Source organism: Balaenoptera acutorostrata, chromosome 14, assembly GCF_949987535.1.
Source record: "Balaenoptera acutorostrata chromosome 14, mBalAcu1.1, whole genome shotgun sequence".
Classification (NCBI taxonomy): Eukaryota; Metazoa; Chordata; class Mammalia; order Artiodactyla; family Balaenopteridae; genus Balaenoptera; species Balaenoptera acutorostrata.
Genome location: NC_080077.1, coordinates 43,366,504 through 43,393,408, shown reverse-complemented (window position 1 = coordinate 43,393,408; position 26,905 = coordinate 43,366,504). Strand labels below are relative to the sequence as shown.

The 26,905-nt window shown below is 34.3% G+C and overlaps 2 protein-coding genes across 8 annotated transcripts in view; one reads left to right on the top strand and one right to left on the bottom strand.

Moving 5' to 3' along the window:
* The window catches only part of CEP85L (centrosomal protein 85 like), a 210,954-nt gene that overhangs the window by 74,775 nt on the left and 109,274 nt on the right, over nucleotides 1–26,905 (bottom strand). The gene's annotated exons all lie outside the window — the stretch shown is intronic.
* Nucleotides 7,711–23,136, top strand: PLN (phospholamban). 2 transcript variants are annotated; one of them, XM_007190764.3, is made up of 2 exons: nucleotides 7,711–8,069; nucleotides 20,568–23,136. In XM_007190764.3, exon 2 carries the CDS (start codon nucleotides 20,665–20,667, stop codon nucleotides 20,821–20,823), a length of 159 nt encoding a protein of 52 aa, XP_007190826.1. In that variant the 5' UTR covers nucleotides 7,711–8,069; nucleotides 20,568–20,664; the 3' UTR covers nucleotides 20,824–23,136. The 2 variants fall into 2 exon arrangements, with proteins under 2 accessions (XP_007190826.1, XP_007190825.1); XM_007190763.2 differs by lacking the exon at nucleotides 7,711–8,069 and adding an exon at nucleotides 11,597–11,703.

Sequence of the window (26,905 nt, the reverse complement as noted above, 5' to 3'; positions counted from 1 at the left end):
CTCAACTGTCATAAATCCCCTCCCTGGGAGTTTCATCAATCAGGGAGCATTGGCTCTTATCACAGGAAAGGAGACTAGAAGCAGACATTGCACCCAGACAAACTTTCCCACAGGAGGTTATCATCTCTCCTATCTATTCTTCTAAGGGCCTATTCAACTCTCCTAAAAATCGTCTATTCTCCCCTGAGAGGCCTGCATCCCTCCTCTGCTTTTCCTGAACTGAGTGGTATTTAATCATGAATTCTAAAGCCACCTCTCTGAGTTCCTCATTTTTCCCTGAGTATCTTCCATTTGCACACAAGGTATATAGGTTAATAAACTTCTATTTGTTTTTCTCTTGTAATCTACCTTTTATTACAGCAGTCTCAGCTAAGAACTAAGAATGGTAGAGGGAAAATTATTTGTCCTCCCCTATAACAATTACAAGCTGGTTCTTAAGAGTTGTCAATACTTAAGAAGAACAAAGAAGCCTTCTATTAAGATGGGACAATGCTGCTTCCAAATATGAAAAAGAAGAAAGTATTTCATATTCAAATAACCTCTCCCCAATAACCATTAGTAACACATTTTTATCCCAAGTAGTTAGAAAGCAATTAAGAATTTCTGTTCAATAAAATCATAATTGGTCATGAGAGGAATACCATTTTGTGGCAGAATTTCAAGTCATCAGTCATGTTTCTACTTGACCGTAACCAATATAAGTAATCAAGGAGAATATAATTTAAACATATGAATATATAATTTATATTTATAGCTTGTAAATAATAAAACTGTAACCAGACATGAACATGAAATCTAAAAGATAATTATAAAGGCATATAACTGTGAGCTAACTTCAAGCACAGAACAGAAAGGACATCATCAAAGTAATGAATATTTCAAAATCTGTACAGCAAAACAAGGGCAACTTTTACAAGTAAACATTTTTCATACATATTTGGTAGTTACCAAACTCAGGGAGGGAAGGGAACTCCTCATTTAGATGTTTTACCTAAAAATGCATAAGATACATTGTTGTAATGGTGGTTTAGAGGAGAAAACAGTAGACTAGCCAAATAGTCTAGCCAGTAGACTAGCATAACTCTTCTGCATCTAGAGCCCAACCACCCAGAGATATAACACATATATTGGCACCTCTTATTGTAAACAGCAAATTCCACTCTCATAACTGAATAGGGAAAACAAGCATCTACAACAATCCCAAATATATCTATTTAGATGAGACCCAGATGCTATGAAAAGTTGCCAAAATATGTCATGTAATGGTCAAACATGTTTCTAAAATAAGCTCACTATTTGCATCTGAAAATAGTTCCAAATTCTTTGGCTTCAGCCTGGACAAATACTGTTAAATTTAGATAATCTAGTACTGCCACACTTAACTAGAATACAACCTCTGCAGTTCTTCAAGTTTGTTATCTCTCTTTCATTTGCTTTTGTTCCTTAGCTCATTCATCACTCACAACATGTCAAATAACACAGCAGATCTTCCTCTCTTTCCTGGAATAGTCTATCTGAAGAGATACTCTATGAGTGCTTTTTGGTAAAAGGATCAGGACACCTCACCCAGAATTAAGTTCACAAAGCTCAATAATGAAGATGAAAATAAATTACAAATTACACAGAGTTTAGAGTTTTTATTCAACGAGAAGGAAAAACACGGACTATATGATTACTGAAAGAACTGTCATTAAAATAAAATCTGTATCTTACATATTATATTATTACTAAAAGAATGTGCATTTAATAAAAATAATCTGTATCTTAACTAAGCCCATGTAATTATTTATGGAATGTATTACTACATATTTCTCTAACAAAATAAAAACAAATCATATAAAAAAATTCTATCCATAACCTCTTCATCAGAGTGACTAATTATAAACAGAAGTATGCATCTTAAGTCTTGAAATTTAAATTAAAGAAGGAACTGAGTTTTTAATGATCTCATTAGTTCTTCAATTTGTCTTTATAACTAACTCTATAATGCTATTTTTGCCATCCTAATATGCTTTACTGAAATAACAATGCAAATATATCAAGTTACTTCAAGGGTAAAAGACCCTAAAAAAATGATAAAAAGAAACTGATGAGAGGAATATATACCTACATTTTATATCTTAAAAATACATGTACATGAAAATAAAGAGAACCCTAAACATATTAGTGATTTCCACCACTCTAAACAACTAAGTTACTATTAATGTAACTATTTTCTTTTGGAGGAAGGGACATTTTTCCTCTCAAAAACCAATCTGATTTATGTCTAATCTGTGTTAGCATGAGCATGTTTTCTAAAAATGCCAACAAAGGAATGATCTATGCATGAAACATGATCTCATTACGGTTATAATGCAAAAGTGAAGCGGGTAGGGGCTTCCCTGGTGGCGCAGTGGTTGAGAATCTGCCTGCCAATGAAGGGAACACGGGTTCGAGTCCTGGTCTGGGAAGATCCCACATGCCGCGGAGCAGCTGGGCCCGTGAGCCACAACTACTGAGCCTGCGCGTCTGGAGCCTGTGCTCCGCAATGGGAGAGGCCGCGATAGTGAGAGGCCCGCGCACCGCGATGAAGAGTGGCCCCCACTTGCCGCAACTTGAGAAAGCCCTCGCACAGAAACGAAGACCCAACACAGCCATAAATTAAAAAAAAAAACAAAAAAAACAAATAAATAAAAATTTTTTTTAAAAAAGTGAAGCGGGTAAACAATATATCCAAGATTGAGGAACAAATCATTTTCCCTAAGAAATCAATTAGAAGATTGGGGGTGGGGGGGTGTGTTTAAGTCCTCAAATTTAATCATGGATTTTACTTATAAACAAACAGAACGTAGCATTTTCCAAAGGTTTTGTATAATTACTTAAGGATAACAAATGTACCAGACTACAGAACCTGATTCTACTAAAATGGAGCTGTAGCATAAGTGCTAACATATTTCACTTATTTTTAAAAGCAGATTACCAAAATATGTTTTATCAAGTTTTTTATCATATTGTACTATTGAGAGATAAAAGAAAAATATATAATAATACATGTGTTTGGGGACCAAAGCACTGCCTACATTATTTTTAAAATGTATGAAAGGATTTTTCTCAAAGTATACAAAAGGAATTATTAATGATGGTTATTTTGTGAGCAGAGAGGGAGGAGACTTTTACTTTATATCAGTTGGGATTAACTGACTTTGCTTACCATACATGTACTACTTACTTCTTTTCGGACAGTGTAGTTATGGGCCATTAAATACTTTATTCTTCCATATGTTAAAATTACTGCTTTTTAAAAAAATATTTCAAGAGTCAACAATGGGTAATCTTCTCAGGGTAAAATTGTTGAGAGGAGTTTAGAGGGGCAACTTGATTGCTGTTCAATTTAAACATCCCTTCACATATTTTGCTAAAAAGTATAAGCACCAGAAACGTTAGAGATTTTTTTTTTTTTTGTAATGCCGAGTCTAGTTCATCCCTAGCCCATAGCACACAATCAAAAAAAAGACAATGACTAACAACAATCCCTCAAGTATATTTCTCAGCCTTCAAAAAAATCCAAAATTATTTTGAACAGCACAGACAGGTATTGTAATTAGAGTGACAGTACTTATGACAGTACTTACGGCAGTGGTTCCTTTCCCAGTTTAGTCTGCATCACGATAAGCTTGACCTTATTCTTTTATAACTCCTGGTACTCAGCACAGAACCTGACAATATTTGCTAAATATTAAGCAATCGAAAAATTTACAATCTACAAAAGTCTACCATCCCTGAAATTACCATTACTTAAAAATCTCTACTATCATTTTTATAGCAATGATATACAAAATAAAAAGAAAGATATACACTCTAAAGATTAGAGTTCAAAGATCAATCCACAAAATTACATTTGAATAAAAATCATGCTTTCCAGCTCTTGAGATTCAGCCTCATTTCTTTCAGACCCAGGAAATCTCTGAGTAATCTACATAACTAATTTAATTTTAGTTTGCATTTTAGAGATACATTTGAAAGAAAGTCTTCAGTGACTATACTGTGTTTCTATTTTGTAGGTGTAAAGTCTCAAGAGCACTTTCTGATTCTCAAACATTCAGTACACAGATTCATAATGATCCAAATACTGAATTTTTAGATATTTTATGTTTTCAAGTTTGATTTTAAAAAATCAACATATTAATGCTGGAGTCAACAATCAACTCTTCAGCTATCCATGGCCCTAACTAAGCAATAAACCTATAAAAATGAATACATTAACAGGGCAGCCTGATAAACTTTGCCAAAAGTATGCTCTTAATCTTAATGCTAAGGGCTGGTCCTGGAACCTACTCCCCACCTTTGACCAACTCAAGGGCAAATGAAAACCCCAGATGATGATATGCTCACATCCTTTTGCTGTGCTATATAAGCTTTTAATTTGGAGATGGGTTAAGGAGGAAGTACAGATTACTGAGATATAGCAAAACAATGTACAACTCTCAGTACATTAAACTGATAAAAAGTTACAATGTCTGCATATTAGAAAGTTGGGCTTATTAATCTTTTCCACTGGGACATCGCTTGCTTTATAAGATAAACATGAATTTTACATATCAAAATCCATTTTACATAACCTTTTCAAGAATGCATCTATGCTGAAAATTCAAGGGTCAGTCGGTCAGTTGCATTTGTATTCTATACCTTCCTTTAACTTATCCTTTTACAAGCTCACTTGTAATGGCAAAATAACATTCAAAATATCCATTAACCTTAACCTCCAAGGCATTAGCAGTGTGAGGAGTAAAGAAAAAATAAATCAGTCCCTATTCATGAAATTTATGGTAAAGAAAAAATAAATACCTACAAAATGTATAAAGTCCCCCTCCAACTTCTGCTTTATCTGAGTTTCCTGAATTGCTAAGAGATATTCACTTATTACTTATACAATTAAAAATTAAGAACAAACAAAACAGGCTTCTCCCTACCTATTTTTGAATAATAAAGGCACTCCAAAGGAACAAGAAAGTAAGAATAGATTCCAGATAGAAGAAATAACACACACAAATGGCAGAGTTGTCAAATATGGTGGGAATAGATGACAACACCAGATTAGGAAAAACCTCTGTACGCAGTGCTGTAAAATTTGGGTTTTTAATCTTGAGGGACATGGTGATAATAAAGAAAAGTTCTCAGCATGTGAGAACCAAATTTACCCTTGAGAAGGCAACTTGGATATCAGGGTAGAGAACAGGAGAGGCTCAAGACAGAAGGTATATATAAAAGTTCAGAGGAAAGCTGATGAGGCTATGGGAACACAGATTTCTAACTGGCAATCTGCATTTGATTTCTTAGTGGACCAGAGTCTGGGAGAAGACAGAAAGAAGGATGAGTCTCAAATTTCCATTTTGGATGACAAAATAAATAATGATGCCACCATAAAGATTGGGAATGCAAGGAGCTCAGTTGCTGGGATGCCAAGCACAAAGATAATGAATATAATGGACGGGGTGGGACTACAAATCATTGAACTGGATTAGAATCTTCCTAACAAAGGAACAGCATCATGGTCTACAGAGTTCTGAAGCAAGTATCTGGAGACCTGAGGGTTGTTTTTTGTTGTTAAATTGGTTTTGTGTGTGTGTGTGTGTGTGTGTGTGTGTGTGTGAGAGAGAGAGAGAGAGAGAGAGAGAGAGAGAGAGAGAGAGTGAGATTTTCCATTTCTTATTTTGGTTTCAGTTCTGCCAGCTTCTTTTGTATAAAATATGTAGTTCTCTTAGAAATCATATTGCTTCTTACTACATGTGCTAATTTGACCCTCGATCCTGAATTTTCTTGACCTCCTAGTGTTATCTTGCAATAGTGGTTAACTTCCAAATGTTAAATGTTTCACCTGTATATTACTTGTTTACTGATAGACAAGTTCCTTAAAAAGCCGCAGAACATGCTATAGCATTTCTTTCCATCACTTAGAGTGTATTTTGTACATTTCCCCCTAATTGTGTAAACCTACATGACAAGCCCCTCCCTTAAACTAACTGGCTTCTCTTGATGTCAAACTCTTCCCCATTGCTAACTGGGATATTTAATAAGGAAAGAGAATCTGTCCAGAGTTCAGCATTTATGAAAAAAATAAAATGCTTGAGCCTTCAAGTATCTGACAAGTCAATTTTAAAAGCGAATCTACCTCCCCTAAATGATCTCAAGTTTTATAAGTTACTTTATTATTGGTCTTTTTTACCCCCGACTTGATGAATAACTCCTATTCTCTCTTCTCTATTACCTTAGGCACTTCCCCATCCCCTAAGTCTCAGACTACTAGTCTCATCATTTTTGCTCTTAAATGTTTTTCTCAACTAATCCTTCTTTAGGTAGCTTTAAATTTTAAGGCAGTAATTCTCAAACTTTTAACAGAACAGAACCTTTAAGAGTTAGGTAAAATCCTTGGGAGTCTAGGAGGTCTAACTTTAAAAAGCCCCCTATCTTTGAAGTATCACAAAAATTTATTCAAAGCTTGCATTTTACTGTATTATATATTTGTTTAAGTATTAAAATGCTTTAATTCTGTCACCACTTAAATTATCTTTTTGTCAAAATTTTCCAGAAAAAAAAATAGTCTACCTTGAAGCTTCTTTTGCTTCTGACATACCACTACAACTTGAAGTTTAAATACTCAGTGTAAAAGATTTTTATACATCATAATTTCCTTTACATAGAGTTAAGTAAAATTACAAGAACTTTTAAGGAATACATAATTAAAAATGCCATAAAACTATAAAAACAAATGTAAAGAAATTAACCCAGGAACCAGAATAATCATTTACTTGGGTGGGGAAGATAGGGGGAACATGGCAAGACCGTGTGGTTAGATGTAAGTTATTAACATCCCAGCTTATGTTCAGGTGGTAATCTTAGAGGTGCTTTCTTTTTTTCACTATTAAAATAAAATAAAAACTAAATAATTACATAAATAAAAGCAGGTCTTGCAATATTGAGAGTATATATAGTACCATGAATTATTATGAATCCAATGAGCAAAGAAAACAAAAATTTTAAAAAAATTTAGAAGTTCAATTCAGGAAGCATGGGCTTATGGTTCCACCTTCCTTCAGTCTTACTCTACAGATATATTTACATCATCTTTAAATGACAAGAAAGTTTATTTTCTCAGTTACTGTACTCTTATCCCCAATCTCTCCCAATTATTCTCCTCCTCCCCCATGATGGGCTTTAAAAGTGAGAAGTTTTTAACTGTCTATAACACTTACTTCTGCAGAATCACTCATTCACTACCACCTTGCAATCTTTCCTAGTTCCCCCTTTATTCACTCACTCATCCAATCATCCATTGAGCCAATATTTAAGAATTGCTATAAGCCAGGTTCTATACTATAAGGAATAAAGAGGGTATAAATATGAGTTATTGGATAGTTCTCCAGTAGCTTGGAATCTAGTCTAGGCAGATATACTAATAAACACAATAAAATGAGACATAATAATAGGGGTACATGCAGAAGTATATATCATAAGAAAGAGAGGGCTGCACAGAAGAAGTAAATTGAAACTAGCACTTTAATGGGAATAAAGGTTAGTAAGGAGGACATTCCTACAAAAAGTGAGGAGGCTTAAAATAGAACAACAGCCTGTTCAAAAAGCCGCAGGCAGCTGTACAGGGCCACAGCACAGGATACAAGGGAATGTGATACCAGACAAAGCTAGAAAAGCAGGGCCTAAAAAAGCAAACTAGGAGGTCTGGATTTTAGCCCGTTTGAGAACTCAGTCTTCTTTCCAAAAAGGACTGCCCCATACTACGACAGAAACAACTCCCAGCATAGGACTTCTTAATTTTTTGTGCCATGGACATTTTTTGGCAGACAGCTAAAGCCTACTGATCTGTTCTCAATGTTTTTATATCATAAAATACATAGGATGCCAAGTAATTTTTATAGACACTTCACTCTTAAGGTAGTGAAGCGTAAGGGTGGGCTGTGCATAGTAACTTTCTTCTGGAGAGTGCAGTAAGGAGGGAGAGGGAAAAGAGTAACTTTACCATGGAGAGACTTGACGAATACTTCACTTCAGCCAGGTGATCAAGGTTAACGACATCGGTAAGTCATGCTGATAGTATGTACACTTGATATGTGATGAAAATGGCACTTTACCTCTCTGATCTTCCTCTCAAAAACACATTAACCAGCCCTAACCATGAGAGAAACATCAGACGAATCCCAACTGTGGACATTCTGTAAGAAACCGTCACAACCAAGTGGACCAAAGGAGGCACGATTGCTAAATGTAATCTGGTGTCCTGGAAAGAATCCTGGAAAAGAAAAGGAACACCAGGGGAAACAGAAAATCTGAATAAAGTATGGGCTTTAGTATCAACACTGGTATAACCGCTGTGAGAAAGGTACCATACTCATGTAGGATATGTTAACAACAGGGGACACTGTGTATGGGGTATACAGGAGCTCTCTATACTATATTTGCAGTAAGTCTGTAAATTTAGAACTGTTCTAAAATAAAACTTTAGGGACTTCCCTGGCGGTCCAGTGGTTAAGATTTCATCTTCCAATGCAGGGGGTGCGGGTTTGATCCCTGGTTGGGGAGCTAAGATCCCACATGCCTCACGGTCAAAAAAACCAAAATGTGAAACAGAAGCAATACTGTAACAAATTCAATAAGGACTTTAAAAATGGTCCACATCAAAAAAATAAAATAAAATAAAATAAAACTTAAAAAAAATTAAGTGAGATACATAGGATTAGAAAGGAAATAAATTACACTGAAATAAATATTAAAAAAAAACAAACTTATGTTGTAATATTTCTGCTTTTCTTTTATTTTCCTTTTCTGTTATGCTTCTTTATTAATGCATTAAATAACAATATATTTACAGGCAGGTCTAATTTTGTAATTTCAAGTGGTATGAATGTAAGCAGTATTTCAAGCTATCTGCAACAACTATGCTATATGAAATTATCTAAGATTGCTAACGGTGACAGTCAAACATACTGCTAATACTTCTGCAGTTTGTGGCCTACAGTCAAAACTGAAGAAATGCTAAATCTCATTTAGAGCTTAGTAAAAATAAAGATGTCTAACATTTTTCCTATCCAAGTTCAAAGGGCACTGAACTCTACCCATGGACTGCAGATTAAGAATCATCTTCAAAAGGAAAATAAGTGCTAACACTAAATGGACACTGTGTTGCAAGATCTCTAATAGTCATTATACATACTTCTTCTCATTAAATCCTCACAACAAACCCATTCCACAGATAAGGCAGCTTAGACAAGTTTGTATAAGGTCATGCGACCAAAAATGGATTCAGACCATAGTCTGACTCTAAATGAAGATTCTGACAAAGCACCTCTAAAAACACTTTCCAGCCCCTCATTGTGGAATTTCTGAGGAACAATCTATTGACTATACTGTAGCTCACCAGTGCTCCTAGTAAGCAACTTTCTGTTTAGGCAATCAGCCTAAAACGAAGGTGTAACACTTCCTAGAGTTCCATTTGGAGGAATAATAATGATCGTCCTCCTCAGCAGCAGCAGCAGCAGCAGCTAACCAAAACGAAAAAGGTAAACACAGAAGCTCCCCGCCCTTGTACCAATCTGAAGAGTAAATTTTTATCTCCATTTTCCAACTCTAACACACAGTTTGTTAGTATCCTTCTAAGGGTGTGTGTGCCCAGCTATATATGCTTTTAAGCAAATCTGCCAACATGTGAAATATCTAGGCCATATTTTATTTGGTCTATGGCGGTTTCTTATACAACTTATACAACTAAGTATTACTAATTCTATTTTCTTAGAACTAGAGGTGCAACTACAATGATCTATCCCCTAAGCTTCACTTTCAAATGAATGTGTAGGTGAACTTAAAGCAGACTTTCTAAAAATAGTTTGAGTTTTCAGTAATTCAGCTATCTCCATCTTAAAATCCCTTAGCTGACGTATACTACTCTCTGAAATCCATGTCCAGATTATGGCTTTCCCCCCACACAACATGCCAACCTATCAGAGAATTATAACTAAACAGATCTGGATTTGAACCCTCAGTCTGTCCCTTAGCAGCTATGTCATCTTTGACAAATTACTGTAAACCACTTTAGGGTTATATTTCAAGGCCCTAGGTTTTGTATTTCATTAATCATTGGCAATTGGTAATAATAAGAGATCCTCATTATGTAATGATTGAAAGAAAAAATGCTTGAATAGCACTGAGCAAACTGTCAAACATTCATGCAATTTATTTAATTTGGGGTTTTACTTTTAAGTTGTAAAATTTTCCCTTAGCAATGTTTACAGAGGGCCTTGCTGAATGTTATTTCTCTGATAGTTTTAGTTGATTCTTTAAATAACAAGAGATTTGTTCTAGCAAAGGATTTATCTTTCTTTGGAAGAAGCCAAAATCATCTCCATTTAAGGACACATAAGCAGCTGCTGCAAAAAGATTTTAGTTACCCATAAGAAAGTGAAGCAGACTGAGTTCACTCTGCTATAAGTATTTTAAAAATTAAAAATAACAAGTAGCTTCTCCAGAATTATAGTCGAGATTTAAGAATTAGAATCTGGAGGTGTGGTGATTTAAGTAAATCTAATATATAAGCAAAAAAATTAGAAAAAACAGGAAAATGATGCCTGGCTTGTCAAAGGAATTCTTTTCTGTTCTCGGAAGTTCAAAACATCATTCCATTTACTAAAATTTCATTTACACAGTAATTTTCAGGAAAACAACTACTGCATTAAATGAGGCACACCCTTTCAGAAGTACTAAATTTCCAAACACATGCACACCTATTGTCAATAAAGTATCACTAACTAGGATGCCACTGATTAGTGATTTGTGATTATTTCTTTTTTGCTAGAAAGTTACTCTTGATACTGTCAGCTTATTGGAATTTTAGTAAGATTTTATGGTAATTTAATGTAGCTGTTAAAATATCCTAAGTACTTAAATGTGTAAACAGCAACTTTTCTTGGGGTGATATCTATCAGTTCAAATGAGAATTACTATTCATAAAAATGTTGTTAAAGCCCTAACTGAGGAAACACAAAATTTTTAAAACCAAAATCAGATTTCTCAGCCTGGCTTTCTCACACATACTCTCTCCCCCATACACATGTACGTATGAGAAAAGAAGAAAATAAGTCAGGAAAAGGTATAAAATTTGATTCTGTGACAATGTTTAATTATTGTCTTGCTAGAAGCTAACATTATGAAGCTGCAGTATTAAAGCAACAGCAACAACAAACTCAATGAAAGTTGTTTGGCTTAAGCCAGTATTATTATTCTCATTCTATTAAAATTCCTATTACTTTATTTTAGTTCTTCAACATTATCACCCTCAGTTTACAATCACTTCTAAGCCTGAAGATGCATGAACCTCTAAAAAAGAGCTTTCTACCACTCTGAACTTACTTTTTCACTTATCTCCCATATACTTTTTAAAATAAAGAACAAAAGGCACAAAGTGTTAATGACCTTTCCATACCTAAGGTTAAGATTAATGACATTCTAAAAAGTTTGGTTGTGATAAGACTATGGCTAACCAATCATAACTTCAGAATTCCTGCGTGACATCATAAGACCTCCCTAGAACACTTTTTCTCCTCCACCTACTTCAATTGTTCCCATAACTCTGGTAACAGTCAGAAAACTTTCCAGCTAAACGCCGGATAATACTTCATACAACTTACAATATTCTATATTGTGATCATCACAACAGCCAAGGTAAGAAACAGATTTCACTGATTATGGCAATTCTTACTTTCTATAACTCAAACTTACTGAACTTTTTAAAAAGTTAATCATATTTTATAAACTTCAGTTCAAAGTTAGATAATAACATGTCTGATTGACATAAAGCTTAATTTCTAAATAAATGCTTATCCATTCAGTGATAGTAAGAATAAGACTTAACCTAGAAATGATAAAGATAGCATTCATCTTTGGTCCTGGTTGTTGGTTTGTCATTTTAATTTAACCTTCACTTTTATTTTGCTCTTCGAAAGTAAATTTCTGCCAATTAAAATATCTTTCAATAATGTTACCATGTTTGGTACTAGTGGTGATTTGATTTCTCCATGCAAAAATAATGGTTTCATTTTGTTATGTGTTACTCTGCTGAGAAGTAGGGTAGGACTGAGCTGTCTGCTTACATCCGGAATACTAAGAACAGTTTTGTTACTGGCATGACTACTCCAATATTATCATTATGATTCTTTACAGGGAATATTAATGAAGTGGAGTTTAAGAACATATAGCACGAACTAAGTCCAGTCAACTTCTATTAAAAAATCCAAGCTTTTAATAAATTGAGTTATTTATATTAAATTCAATATTATATCATAAATAACAAGTTTGGACATTTCAAAACACTTGTCAAAAACATGTAAAATTCTTTCTAAAGTTACAGAACATTAATTTCTTTATTTTAAAAATAAAGAGACGTTATTTTGGTAGCACAAATATTCCTAAGTATCTCCTTTGAGTGAATTTGATCAAATGAATGTTTATTCTGCCTATTAATGAATATACTTTTATCAAGTTACTATCCTCCAGTGTTCCTCAGTTTCCTCTCTTGTATTTGGAAGGTGGGGAGGAGGATGAAAAAATGCCCAGGAATGGAGATGCCACCATAAATTTTATAACTTCTGTTTAAATTCTACTCTACTCTTTATCCTCAATTTAATATATGAAATGTGTTTTCATTCTTAACTTTCAGTCAGGGCATAAAAGATACTACACTGATTTTATTTCATTATTTTTATTTTTATATATATGTCAAAATAAAGTTTACCTCTAGAATTCTAAGTTCTTATGACAAATGTTAACTCTACTGCTTTTTATAGATAAGAACTTTGTATAATTCCTTAAGCAGCTTTCCTTGAGGCATGCAAAAGCATTTCTAATTTTTGTCTACCACTGAGGCACCCTAACTGCCTCTAAGTATCTTCATATTCATAAAATGTTTTTCCTTTGATATTACACAAGAGTCACTCAGTGCAGGTGTTTTATATGCAGGTTTATGCATTTTTACTCAAATATCTATCAAATTACATTCTCACACTTCAAATGAGATGTTCATGAATTCTTTTATAGTACCAAAATTTCACATCACATACTGCTCCACGAAGTTGTTAATTTCTAGAAAGAGCAGAAATTCTGCTATTAAAGTTATCCTTCGTGTGTCCAGATTAACAGAAATTACATAGTTACAGTGACTGTTATTCAAATTTGAAACATAATGCCCTAGTGCCAGACATAATGTCCCAACTAGTTCATCTCTTTCATAAGGTGAAATTTAAGTACTGTCTTTGTTTCATGTGGTTTAAAACTAAGTGCTTAAAAGAAAAAAAAAGTGTCTGATGAAATAAAATGGAAGAAATGTGAAAGATGTTTAAATTATGAAAAATTGATTAAGTCTTAAAAACACATGAAAGAGCCAGAGTACTCTGTCTAACTAAGAGGAGTCATGTCACTATCATTTCCTCAAACTCAAGTATCAAAATTATTTTAACAGTATTTCAGTGGACATAAAGGAAAATAATATTCCAGAAAAAATTGCATTTGGTTACTTATTGATATTATTTCTTAATCTCACTAATTAATTGGAGATAGAATATTTACATAAACAAAATAGTTCCCCAGAAGAATTAAAATTTTAATGTATTAGGTAAAATATTAACTGTGTCACGTATTAAAGTTTTAAGTAAAAATTAAATGTAAAAATTAAGAGTACCTAAATTAGACTGTATATTTATTACCAATCCTAGAAATAAAGAGGGCAATTAAAACTTCCTTCTTTATTCTTGAACAATTTTCTAAATGCACCATATACAAATATTTCATTTGATCCTCTTAAATCCCTATATGTTTGACACTCCATCTCTATTTTACAGTTTAGGAACAGATGCAAAAAGGTGAACTGCCCAAGGTCACAGAGCTAGGAAATGGTGGAGGCTTGGCAAGAGCCAAGATTTCATGACTCTAAACCACACACACATCTCATCCACTGATCAACATGGCTTAAAAATAAATCATGACATTGGCAAAACAAAATAAATTCAAAGTCCTCAAATGGCACTCTAAAAGGCAAAGTTAGAGGATACAAACTTCTATTTTAATTTAAAACCACTCCATTTCATTTAAAGTTAAATTTATGCATGAGGTATGATGTCCTTAATAGCCTTATAATATTCTCCTGATCACTTTCAAAGCCAGGGATATAAGAAAATTATAGATGTCCTCAGTTATTAAGCGATTCACCCTGGAAGACAAAACTCAAACTAACTGCACAGATTTTAAAGAACAATAACATGCACAAATTAAAGTTTCTTTTTATTTAATTTGCTTCATTGTTAAAATACTCATGTCTTTAATCTTTAGCTTTGATACCTAAAATTCAGGTTAATTTCTCCTCAAAACTTTTCAAAAAATTACATTTTTTTATGTACTGTTTCTTAATCGCACTAATTAATTGGAGATAGGAGAATACTTGCATAAACAAAAACCACACTTTCGTATTTTATTCCAGTTCCATATTAAATCCTTGGCTTTCCTCAGTTTCATTTCTGACCTCCTCACATTCTACCATTTAAAATATTCAACCCCATTTGTTCTGAAGTGCTTGAATAGAGCAATCTTGCTTTATTTATGCTATGAAAATCACTAACTTTCATCTAAACTGTTAATTAACACAGTACTGATCACACCAGCAAAGAAGAAAACCTAAAGGTTAGAAATCAAGGAAGTGATGTTTCTAAATTACAGTGACCTAAATCAGATAATATGTAGTCTCTTTGAACATTTCCAGAAATAGTACATCAATGTTCTTACCCTACGTAATTCTGAAGCATGTATTACCAGAGAAACACAAGAAAATGAGGCCTGGGTGTACATCTCCACCCCAGTAAACTTGTAGTCAACTGAGGACCTCTAGTGCTTTTTAAAATGTATTTCACCTTCAGGTCTCTCCAAAACAGGGGGGGAGGGGAGGACCAACGTACCCACATTAGTGGAGATATATTTAACTGGCATTCATTTTCCTTAAAACTTCCTCTACACTTCCTCCTCACATGCTTTTCCCCCCAAGAAGAATCTGAAGGTTAAAAAGAATATTTTAATTGCAAATAAATTAATCTTAGCATAATAAACAGACAATAAAGACAAGCCCACGGACTAGCAACAGCAGTGTGCCAGTTTCAAAGAGAAAATCTGTATGCTGCTGTTGAATGAATTTTCCTAAAGGCAGAGCTTGAACTGAGGGAAACAATTCATTATGGGGTCAATTTAGGAGTTGAGAATATGTTGATTTTTATATGTTTACACAATTCTTTTCATAACCAGGCAGAAGCAGCTTGAAGATTCTTTCAAATAGCCAGTGTGGACCAACAAAGCTCTGGAAAGTTGCTGACACAAAATAACTTCCAAGTTTATTAGCATTAGGCAATCTCAAAAGGAAAATGATTCTACCAAAGTGAACTTTTGGATGCCAACAGATTGATGACAAATCTAATGATGAACTGTCCTGACTTAATTCAACAACCACAACAAAAAAGATGCATATACAATCGCTTCTGGATTATCTGCAAAAATGACAGCAAAGAGTAGGAAAAAATAACACCCCCCCCCAATAATCCTAATATAGACAAGTCCTGTAACTCAAATCTATAGAGAATTCTAACCTTCTGAACCAACCTAATGGGAAAAATTTTTCAAAGAATGATCTGTCAGACTGTAGTCTTAGATGTGTATGACTTGAATTTACTAGCAAAATATGTCCATGTTTATTTTACTAAAAGCATAAACAAGCAGATAAAAATTAAAGGGAAGCAAAATTCTGAATACCACAAATAAAGAATCTAAGGAATTTATGGTTTCAGCAGAGGGAGTACTGAAAAAAAAAACTGAAGTTCAGTAAGTTCTGCAAAGCACTGAAAGTGCTTAAATTACACGTGGGGATTACTGCTCAGTGTATACAACATCGTTAAGGTATCAATTGTCTAGCAAGTCATAAAGCAGACACCAAAAGTTTGCAAAAGTCTACTTAGGTTCCTTTTGCACAAGAATGTGCCTGACGTTACCTTAAGAAATAGAAATCAATGCAGACAAAGTGAGAACTACTGCAGAAGCTGACAAGGTACCTTGCACCCAAAATATTGCCTAACACGGCACATGATATCTGTTGAAGGATTAGAGTTGCCTGTAGTTTGGTCTCTCCTTCTTCCACTTCAAAAAAACAGAATACTATCTTGAACTTGACCGTATTTACTTCCCAATTTCATCTTTTTGAGCAAAAGAGGAAAAGTGGACAAGCAAAGGCTTTATAAATCCTACAAAGAACAGTAAAGGGTTATTCTTCCCATCCTTCCAAAAATTAGAATAATCACAGTGCCCACAGACATACCAGATACTCTGTGGGTACTTTTCTGCCTCTTACATGTAACTCAAGAGACAGGGGCCTGGCACATCTACAACCAAATTCCTATCAAAGCATTTTTCATATTTTCAATATTCTGATACTAGGGCCCGGATGGTGAATTAATTTTCAAAGTATCCTTACTCCTCTTGTCCTAAACACTTAATTTACATAACTGTCATCCTTTTAAAAAGCCCCCCCCTGGGGGCGGGTGTTGTGGGGTGGGTAGAGCTAATTTCAGTCTCCTTGGCTGTTTAGGCCAGATGTAAGTTCAGAATACCCCAACACAATCTATTTCTGACTATCCCAAAAGAATGCTCTAAAAGATTAAATTAAATGAAAATACAGTGAAACTATTTTTCTAGGCTCTCCACCAAATACTACTGCATTAACAGCTTGGCTCTAAGAAAGAGAAGAAAAAAGACTGCAGGAGTTTTAAACTCATAGGATGGTTGTGACCACAGAGGAGGAAAAAAGAAAAAGATAAACACCTGACAACCATGCCATAAATTGTGATGTAGTAAAGGTCACAGACAACTCTAAAAATAGGACTGTGCTGTTCCCACACAGTTTTTCAATTCTCAACATATGACTGGAAGCCCCATCTTGTAGGGATGAATTTTGGCTTAATTATTATCATACAGACTTTGGAAGTTCAGCAGAATTAGGACTCAACACATTTCAGATCGTACCACTGTAAATAAATTGGGCCCAATAAATTGCATGCATATAGCTAACATTTCAGCATGTAAAGTAGATTTGTTTTGGTTTTAGCATAAGGTTATAAAGGGACTACAAATCACTTTAGAATTGTATTTCTAAGTTTGACAAGAAATAAGACAGTATCTTTGGTTGTCTCCTTTATAATCAATTTGTCTCCAGGAACAAACTATCCTTTCCCAACAATAGTTGGCTGAAGTATTATGAGATCATCTTTAAAATCTATTCATTGCATATTCATCATTAGATAGCTCATCTATTTAAGGCACACCTCTTTGTATTTCACAAACACCAAATACCCACTTGTACAAAGCCCAGTTCAGGCTAACAAAAAGAAAGAGACTTGAGAAGAATATTGGAGATTATGTGTTTAACTATCAAATTCTATTTTTCACATGGTTAATCTGTTAATCACAGCACTATCTTTGATCATTAATAATTTTCTAAAAATATTAAATAATAAAAACCCTTGTTCAACTTCACTGACTTGTTCAAATGGTACTAATTTTGCACTAAGTACTAGAATACAACATAAACACGTGATTTCTTATACCCACGAACTAGAATTCTAGTTGGGGGCACAGGCATGTAAATCAAAATTACAGCACAGCCTGATAGCCATATCTTGATACAGGTAATACCAGAGCCCTACTAAAACCCAACAGAGGTGATAACCAATTCTGCCTTAACGAGTAATGGAAGGTTTCATTAGGAAGTGATATTTAAACTGGGCCTTAAGGATTAACTGAAGTCTGCCTGGCAAAGAATCAAAGGTAGAGGCAGGGGGAGGGAAGACATTCCAGGCAGAGCCAGAACAACATGTGCAAAGGACAGAATCATAAAAGGGAATGAAGTATTTATGGAAAGGTGACATGTTTCATGTGACTCAAGTACCACTCACCAGTGTCAGGGTAGGGAATGACTCTTGCATATGCTTCATGATGAATAACTGGCCTGCTCTTCCTTTTCCATGTTATATCTCACAATAATTTTAAAATTTAGACCTTTCATACCATTTAAGTCCTGAAACTTCACAAAAATTAAGTTTAAATAGGAATTACCAATGCTAATTCTTTACAACCTTCTTAGTTGTACTCTGTTATATAAAGAGATTAGTCAGATTTATATAATAAAGTAATAAAGAAAACCTTCTCCACAATTACCCAACAGTATAAATCCGCTATATCTATAATAAACAAATATAAGCCGAAACAACTTAAAGGATGCTTCTTCTTAAGGAACAAAAGAAAACCCCTTTATTTCTATAGTATTTTACCTGAGGAATTAAAAAAAAAGTAATTAAATTAAATTTATACCAAGCTTATGCTGTCATTTTCTATTAAGTAACAGCCACTTGTGTTGGAGAATGAAGAATATATGCTAAAGACATATATATATATATATATATATATATATATATATATATGAGCTAGAGAAACACAGTTTGTTACCAACTCTTTGAAGGAATGAAGTCTGACTTAAGTTGGTTTTTTGGATCTCCTCACTATAGGCCAGTACTATGAAGGAGACCAGAGTCTTCAGCCAAATGAAAGCCCATAATTCAAACATATATATATACTACCAAATGTAAAATACACAGCTAGTGGGAAGCAGCTGCATAACACAGGGAGATCAGCTCGGTGCTTTGTGACCACCTAGAGGGGTGGGATAGGGAGGGTGGGAGGGAGACACAAGAGGGAGGAGATATCGGGATATATGTATACATATAGCTGATTCACTGTTATACAGAAGAAACTAACACACTATTGTAAAGCAATTATACTCCAACAAAGATGTTAAAAAAAAAACTTAATAGAGCCAAGTTGAAGTGCTGAAATTATATAGAATCTAACCACCATATACCACATGGTTTCTTTGTAACAATAAATGAGGAGTTCTAACTGATCAGTCCTAATACATATCTTCCCCTTCCTCATTCTTTCAGTTCTTCCCTCTGCTGTCTTCAGCAGTAGTCTCTCTCAGAAATACAGCTGAAGGTTGAGATGGGTTTTCATGAGATATATAGCCACTACAGAGAAAATGAAATCAGGCAGCTGGGGTAAGGTAGTAATATCTTGATTAGCAGTGATATATCAACAAATGTTAACAGCTATTATCTTTGGCAGTTAATTACGGTTATTTTTTAAATTCCATTTCTAATTTTTCTTATTTCAAAATTTACATAGACGTATCCTGATTGACAACAAATATCACCAAATGTTAATAGCTATTATCTCTGGGCAGTTAACTCACAGCTAATTTTTAATCTATATCTAATTTTCTACAATGATCTGTTGTTTTAAGTTTTGTTTTGTTAATTAATTAGCACAGATAATTGATTAGGCAGCAACTAATTAATTAATTAGGCAGAATAGCTTGTGGGAGCTCTGAAAGAAAACAAATGGAAACGCTGTTCTTAAGTACAGGTCCTTTGCAAATAGCAACTGTCTGTGGTAGACAGTGAGATAATGATAATTTTATTACTATGCCTTCTGAGTCTTGACAGCCTTCAGTACTTAATATCATCTTGTTAAAAAGTTACTTAAAATAGCATATTCTACAAAGCTATAAAATCATAAAAAGGAATGAGAAACATTTGAATCTACAGTTCTGGTAAAACACTGCTCATTGAACTATTTTATTCTGGAGTGAAATCAACATCCAGAGAATAATTTAATGCATGCATTTCTTATTATAAGACTTGCTCTAGAGCTATTTACATACTAATGTTCACAACAATTATGCTCACAGAGAAACAGCCTTACTAAAACTATATGTAAGGACTTCCCTGGTGGTGCAGAGGTTAAGAACCTGCCTGCCAATGCAGGGGGCACGGGTTCGAGCCCTGGTCCAGGAAGATTCCACATGCCATGGAGCAACTAAGCCCGTGCACCACAACTACTGAGCCTGTGAGCCACAACTACTGAGCCTGCGAGCCACAACTACTGAGCCCACGTGCCACAACTACTGCAGCACACACGCCTGGAGCCCGTGCTCCGCAAAAAAGAGGAGACACCGCAATGAGAAGCCCGCACACCGCAACAAAGAGTAGCCCCCACTCGCCACAACTAAAAGAAAGCCCGCGCACAGCAACAAAGACCCAATACAGCCAAAAATAAATAAATAAATTTAAAAAAATAAACTATTTGTAAGAACTTTTGCCCAAGGGAATAGCCCAAAACAAGCTGCACCCTAACCAAACTATACTTCCAGTCATTTTGAGAGGAGGAGGCAAAGACTAAAGTTATTACACCCCAAATACAAGACATCATGGTGACCATCACCAAAACAGACTGACAGAGACAGAGCAACACACACACAGACTACAGAGATATTTGATGTCATAAATACAAATAATGTTGAGGAAGAGGGATTAATACAAAACTGTGTTTTACCTGTTCAGAGGATAGGTTACACATATTATGCTAATCCATTTTCTATTTTTACATTCCAGGAAACCTAAAAGAAGATAGTGATCTCACACTTGGCTGGCAGCTTTTTATCTTTCTCTTGACCGTTTAAAACTTCAGGCTTCCTGCCTTCCTGGTGTCATGGATAAAGTCCAATACCTCACTCGCTCTGCTATAAGAAGAGCTTCAACCATTGAAATGCCTCAACACGCACGTCAAAATCTCCAGAACCTATTTGTCAATTTCTGTCTCATCTTAATATGTCTCTTGCTGATTTGCATCATCGTGATGCTTCTCTGAAGTTCTGCTGCAATCTCCAGTGCTGCAACTTATCACCATCAGCTTAAAATCTATCATCCCATGAAGAAGGGAAAACAATACTATATAAGAGACCACTTCCTAAGTAGAAGAATTTCTTTGTGAAAAGGTCAAGATTTGGAACAAAACAAATTGTTAGCAAATGTATTCATCTGCTGGATGTTGTAAACATAAAAAGGGCTTTATTTTAAAAAATTAACTTTAAAATGACTACAATGTAAGTGTGCATAATGTAACTGCTAATTTTCTCAAAAGAGCTTATAAGTTTCTATCCCAAATCTTTCCTAAGGAGGAACTAGGGGTTTAGTTTTGAAACTGCACTGCTAACAAGTTCACTTCATATATAAAGCAGTAGCTTCACTCTTTGGGGGTAAATATAATTTATACTGTACTGTAAAAGTCTCTTTGATGTTTATTAAGTATTTTTCAGGTCTTCACCAAGTATATCAAAATAATCATTCAAATGAAATGTCATCATTTGAAACAGCCCTCACATCTGTTATCTTTACTATCATCATACAGAAGTCTTTGTAGTAATTCTATCAGAACCTACATTCTAAAATAGAAATTATGTTTTTTCTATACTACCCTAATATTTTAAGTTTATGAGAATCAAGTTAAAAAAAGCAAGACCATACCCTTACATAAGTAAAATTTAACTAATTTTTTCAAAGAATTACAGAATTTTAGCATGTGTAGGTAAACTGTAAATCTGTTCTCTCTAGGACTTTATGATCAATAGACAAGAACTGCTGGTTAATTTAACATCTGACATTGTGATTAGCCATAAATACTAATACACTAATAGAACAGAATCAACCTTAATTTAAGGCACTATAGCTAATTATCTGAGTTAGAGCACATAACTGCCACACTGTATCTCTGGAATCATGAAATTTTAAGACATTAGAATGATTTCACAGGTTGTCTTCTGTTCTAATCTCACACTCAATGTAGGCAAGGAAAAGAATAAAAGAAAAAATATTATTTCAAGCATTAAAAAATAAAATTTTTAACTATCTCTCCAAAATTAACAAATTCTTTGATTAAATTTTGAAATGAACTTTTTAATCCCACTATTGTTTATGATAGGGCTTAGCTGTTTTCCTTTATCACCCAGATGGTAAATACATATTTGGTAGGCCATTCAACTACGCTAAATTATAGATAGAGCAATACTAATCTACAATGATTTTCTTGCTGAATACATTTCCAGTTTCCCCTCTAGTCATTTAAAAATATCAAATATCTTCCAACAAATTAAACAATAGAAGTAAAAACTGGTTTGGAAAATATATTCACCAAAATTTGGTAATTTAAATTGACTCAGTTTAAAATTAAGTCTAAAATGGTTTACAACTATATTGCACAATCTGTTAATTTTAACTTACGTTCAAGACATACTACTGATATAGTAATTATTAAAGGAGTAGAAAATATGTAATTTCCTATACGATTTGGCAAAATATGGTTACTAAAAGAATTGGAAAAGTCAGTGTTGACCTTGATTTGTAACACAAGTGCTACTAAGAAAATAGTGAAGGAAATATTGCTTTTAAGTTTTTTCTGAATCCCTGAGGAGTACTGGAGATAGGAAGGGGGATAATTTTGGTTCACTGATATCTGAGAACAGAGGGAAAAGGGGTTTCTTACTAACAGAGGGATTTCTTCAGTGAAACCTCATCTATGGGTTGGATATCCCTAACATCAACTAGAAGAGCTTATACACAAGAAGTAATGCATTCACTTCACTGGTGTCAATAATAACCCATGCAAAAAATAACCAAGTTCTGTAATTAGCTGCAATGATCTTAAAAAATAAGTGGAAATTTTGCAATAATAAATTCTATCCTTTTCATTATGTTGCTCATTACAACATCAACTGCAAACCATAAGCTGTGAGGTTATGGAGTTTTTCCTAAGTCAAACAGAAATAAAGAATTGTTTTGTTTTTCATTCTGCCTTTAACAGAAATTAAAACCTTATACTCGAGGATTACAGAATATTGTACCTTAGATTATATTGTAAAACAAAAACCCATTCTTTAAATGCAACTTATTTATTCTGTTTATCATGATGTATAAAGAGTAAGGTATAATGAACTATGTATTTAAACATTTTTAAATACCAAATGCTCAAATACTTTCTACTGTAGAATAAACTCTAATCTTACTTTACAGGGTACCAAAACTGAACTAATTCTTAAATGTTTAATGTTGTCTTTTTTATTTTATCTGGTCCAAAATGTTTATTTAATGCAAATCACCTAAATTAAAATGAACCTTCTTGAACTCAGTGAAATTGCTCATGATTGATATGACCATAAAACAATCTAATTATAAGCAGTTTTGATTCTGTAGGTTGTTTTCAGTGACTTTCCCTAAATAAAATAAGATCAAGATTTCCTAGTACAGACACAAGAGGGCAGACCTACATAAAACAATGAATTTCCTCCTGTCTAGAAGTTATTTATCCTTTGATTATTTTTGAGTCTTCTGGAAAAGTGAGAAAATGGTAAAATTTCAAAAAACATTTGCTCTTCTTCTAAGTAACAGCACACTTTAAAATGTCTAAAAATTATTAATGTGTTTGGCTTTTTTCAATCTGTCATCTTTTCTATATAGCATTGGCATGTAAGTTTATTCATTAAAACATGTATACAAAAATCAATTATATGCATTTTAGTTACCTAGTGAATGTCATATCCTATCTATTGAAAGTGTCACAGTGTCCACATCTTTCAATGCAGTTGTGCTATATTATGTTAAACAGTAAAAAAGTTAAAAACAAAACGGTGCAAAAATAAGAATAAAAACACGAAAACTTTCTTTTCAGAGAATGTAATAGAATACACAAAATGCTCTCACATTAAAAATAAAACCTTTCAGGGCTTCCCTGGTGGCACAGTGGTTGAGAATCTGCCTGCCAATGCAGGGGACACGGGTTCGAGCTCTGGTCTGGGAAGATCCCACATGCCGCGGAGCAACTGGGCCCGTGAGCCACAACTACTGAGCCTGCGCATCTGGAGCCTGTGCTCCGCAACAAGAGAGGCCACGATAGTGAGAGGCCCCGTGCACCGCGATGAAGAGTGGCCCCCGCTCGCCGCAACTGGAGAAAGCCCTCGCACAGAAACGAAGACCCAACACAGCCATAAATAAATAAATAAATAAGCAAATATGGTTAAGAAAAATATATTAAAAAAAAATAAAATAAAATAAAACCTTTCATTCATATGTGATGTTAGACAAAAAGCAAGTCATTTAGCTTTAAGTCATTCTACCAAATATTTATATTTTTTATTTATATAGGAGAAATCTTCCAGTAAAATACATTGAAATCATTAGGTGCCAACATCCTGGCTGATCAAGCCTCTCCTTGGTTAAAACAAGCACAAAATTTTATCTTCCTCCTCTTAATGACTGCAACCCAGAACTCAGAAACATCCTACAGAATATAAGAGAAAAGAAGAACTACTTTGTCAATAAAGAGAACACTTCTTCACTTCTGTCTGGGGGGTCCACTGTGAGCTTATAGGGATCCAATGGACACTGCTGTGTGTAGAAATATGCATCCTCCAATCCCTTCTCACCCCACCCCAAAAGGGAAATGCAAAAGGGTCCTGGAATGGGAAACAGTCTTTCCAAAGAGAAGATGATAAGACTTAGCTGTTTGTTTTTCTCTTATGTCATAGTCCGTGTAGGGTTAGACAGCTTCTGGGGAAGGTGGAAAGAGATTAGCAAATGTAGAACAGAGGAACGAACTAAAGATTGTGGTGGACATTGCACATGGAGGCTTATACTCTAATCAACTGAGGGCATTGATGGCTTCTCTTCATTCACAAGTGAAAACACGTCAGAGTTCCACACCACCTACATTCTAGCTGATTTAACAGGAAACCATGGGAATCAAAGAACACCATGCACATAAGACTGCGAGGCTGGCTCAGTAATTATTTAGAACTGAGTTCTAAGAGGAGTGACACTTCCATGTTACAATACTAAACTTTTGAGGGTGTAAAGGGAGAAAGGAGGTTCTGAGGATCAATTGAGATAAAACACTCTGACAGCTACAAAGTTCTAGATAAATTTATGGTGATGTTAGATTGTGACTCTCAGCCAAATTCCTTTTCTTTGTTGTAAATAGTTTTCTTTTTTTTTTTTCTTCACGGTGACAAACAGTTGTCCTTGAAAATCATACACGTTCTCACAATTTATGAGATGGGATAATTATTATTAAGCCTCTTCCCTTTATGCAAAAATTAGACTAAAAGGAAATCACTGTTTTTAAAGAGACTTAAGAAAAGACAAAGATGAGAGCTTTTAAAATACAGTATTTAGAGGCTCCAAGGAGAAGGTATTTAAGAATTTTTTTTCTGTAGTAGTCCAAGAGAATTAGAAGAGAAGCGGTCATTTAAACACTGCAATTAAAGTGTCTAGGTTTTCCTTACCTGGTTTCACCTTTCTACTATGAAACTTAAAAGCACTATAAAAAGACCATCCCAAAGAAGGTTAATCAAAAAGTAGGGCTTTCCAAGCACAAGCAAATTTTGTCCCTTATAGCCTTCTTCCTGTACCACGCACCAAGAAGATTTAAAAATTTAGTTTTCTCCACAAAGCACCTCCAAGCTCCCTACCCTCTCTGCACTGCTTCAAGGTCGGGGAAAACTTCGATTACAGAAGCGGGTCCTCCCACCAGAATGGAAGAAGGAATGAATTAGTACTTATTCCTTTAAATTCACTCAACTCTCGCAGTTACCTCCCTATTGCACCTACTGTTCTGCAGGTTGGAGCAGAACATTCAGCCCCTACCCTCACCACCCCAGGCCGCTCCACTTCTGTGTAGACACCAGCTGCAGAAGCAACTACTTGAACCCTGCTCTCCTATAATCACAAGCACCTGAGAACTAAAATATGGTAGTATTTGATAAATTAGGTCTCCTATCTTTCAACTGCTTGAATAGATAAATCACAAATAAATCTGGTTAAATTGTTCTTTTCTGATTTGTAATTCACACATCATAAAGATACTTCTGTTTGGTTATGCAATTTAAATATATATAATCAAGATGATAAGAACTATGTTCAAAACAAGAGTAAAGAAGGCACATACGATGTGTTAAGGGTTCTCTTGTGAATGTAGCACATTAGGTTATGCGTATGTTTTGGAGCTGCACTCAGGTTTGTGAGGTTCCTAGATAAGTGATTTCCTTATCCTTTCATAGAATATATTCCTTTAATCTTTGTTATTTTTTTATTAGTAATTGTAACGATTAGTAATTTTAAGTTTTTGCTCTAGGGAAATTTTACAATTTTCGATGGAATTACTTTGTTTCAGAAAATTCTGGCAATAGAAAAAAAATTGGATGATAGAATTTATGAAAAATTCTACAAATAATTGGTTTCCCAGTTAAAATGAGCTGTAGAAAATTACCATGGAATAGAAAACATTTCCAGATCAAGAAATTTAAACATTTACATGTTACATTAGGGGGTACACACCATTTTTCTTTTATGTAATATTATCGCAAAGTGCTTTCCTTAAAATGATTAATAAATCCTGACATCCAATTTAAAAAAAAAGCACATCTATTTTATAAACCTAAATACATACCAACCACTACCAAAGTTTTATAAATGACTTTAGTTACACCTTCTCATTTTATAGATGTAGAAACCGAGAAGAAACATATATATGGCAAACAGGTACATGAAAAGGTGCTCAACATCACTAATCATCAGGGAAATTCAAATCAAAATCACAATGAGATATCACCTCACACCTATCAGAATGGCAATTATCAAAAAGACAAGAAATACCAAGTGCTGACAAGAATGTAGAGAAAAAAGAAACCTGTACATGTTGGTGGGAATGTAAACTGGTGCAGCCACTATGGAAAACAGTATGGAGGTTCCTCAAAAATTAAAAAGAGAACTACCATATGATCCAGCAATTCCACTTCTAGGTATTCATCTGAAGAAAATGAAAACACAAACTCGAAAAGATATATATGCACCCTTATGTTCATTTCAGCTTTACTGACAATAGCCAAGACATGGAAGCAACC

What these genes read in the sequence shown, in the direction of transcription:
- PLN (XM_007190764.3), top strand. Translation starts at nt 20,665, where the DNA reads ATGGATAAAGTCCAATACCTCACTCGCTCTGCTATAAGAAGAGCTTCA.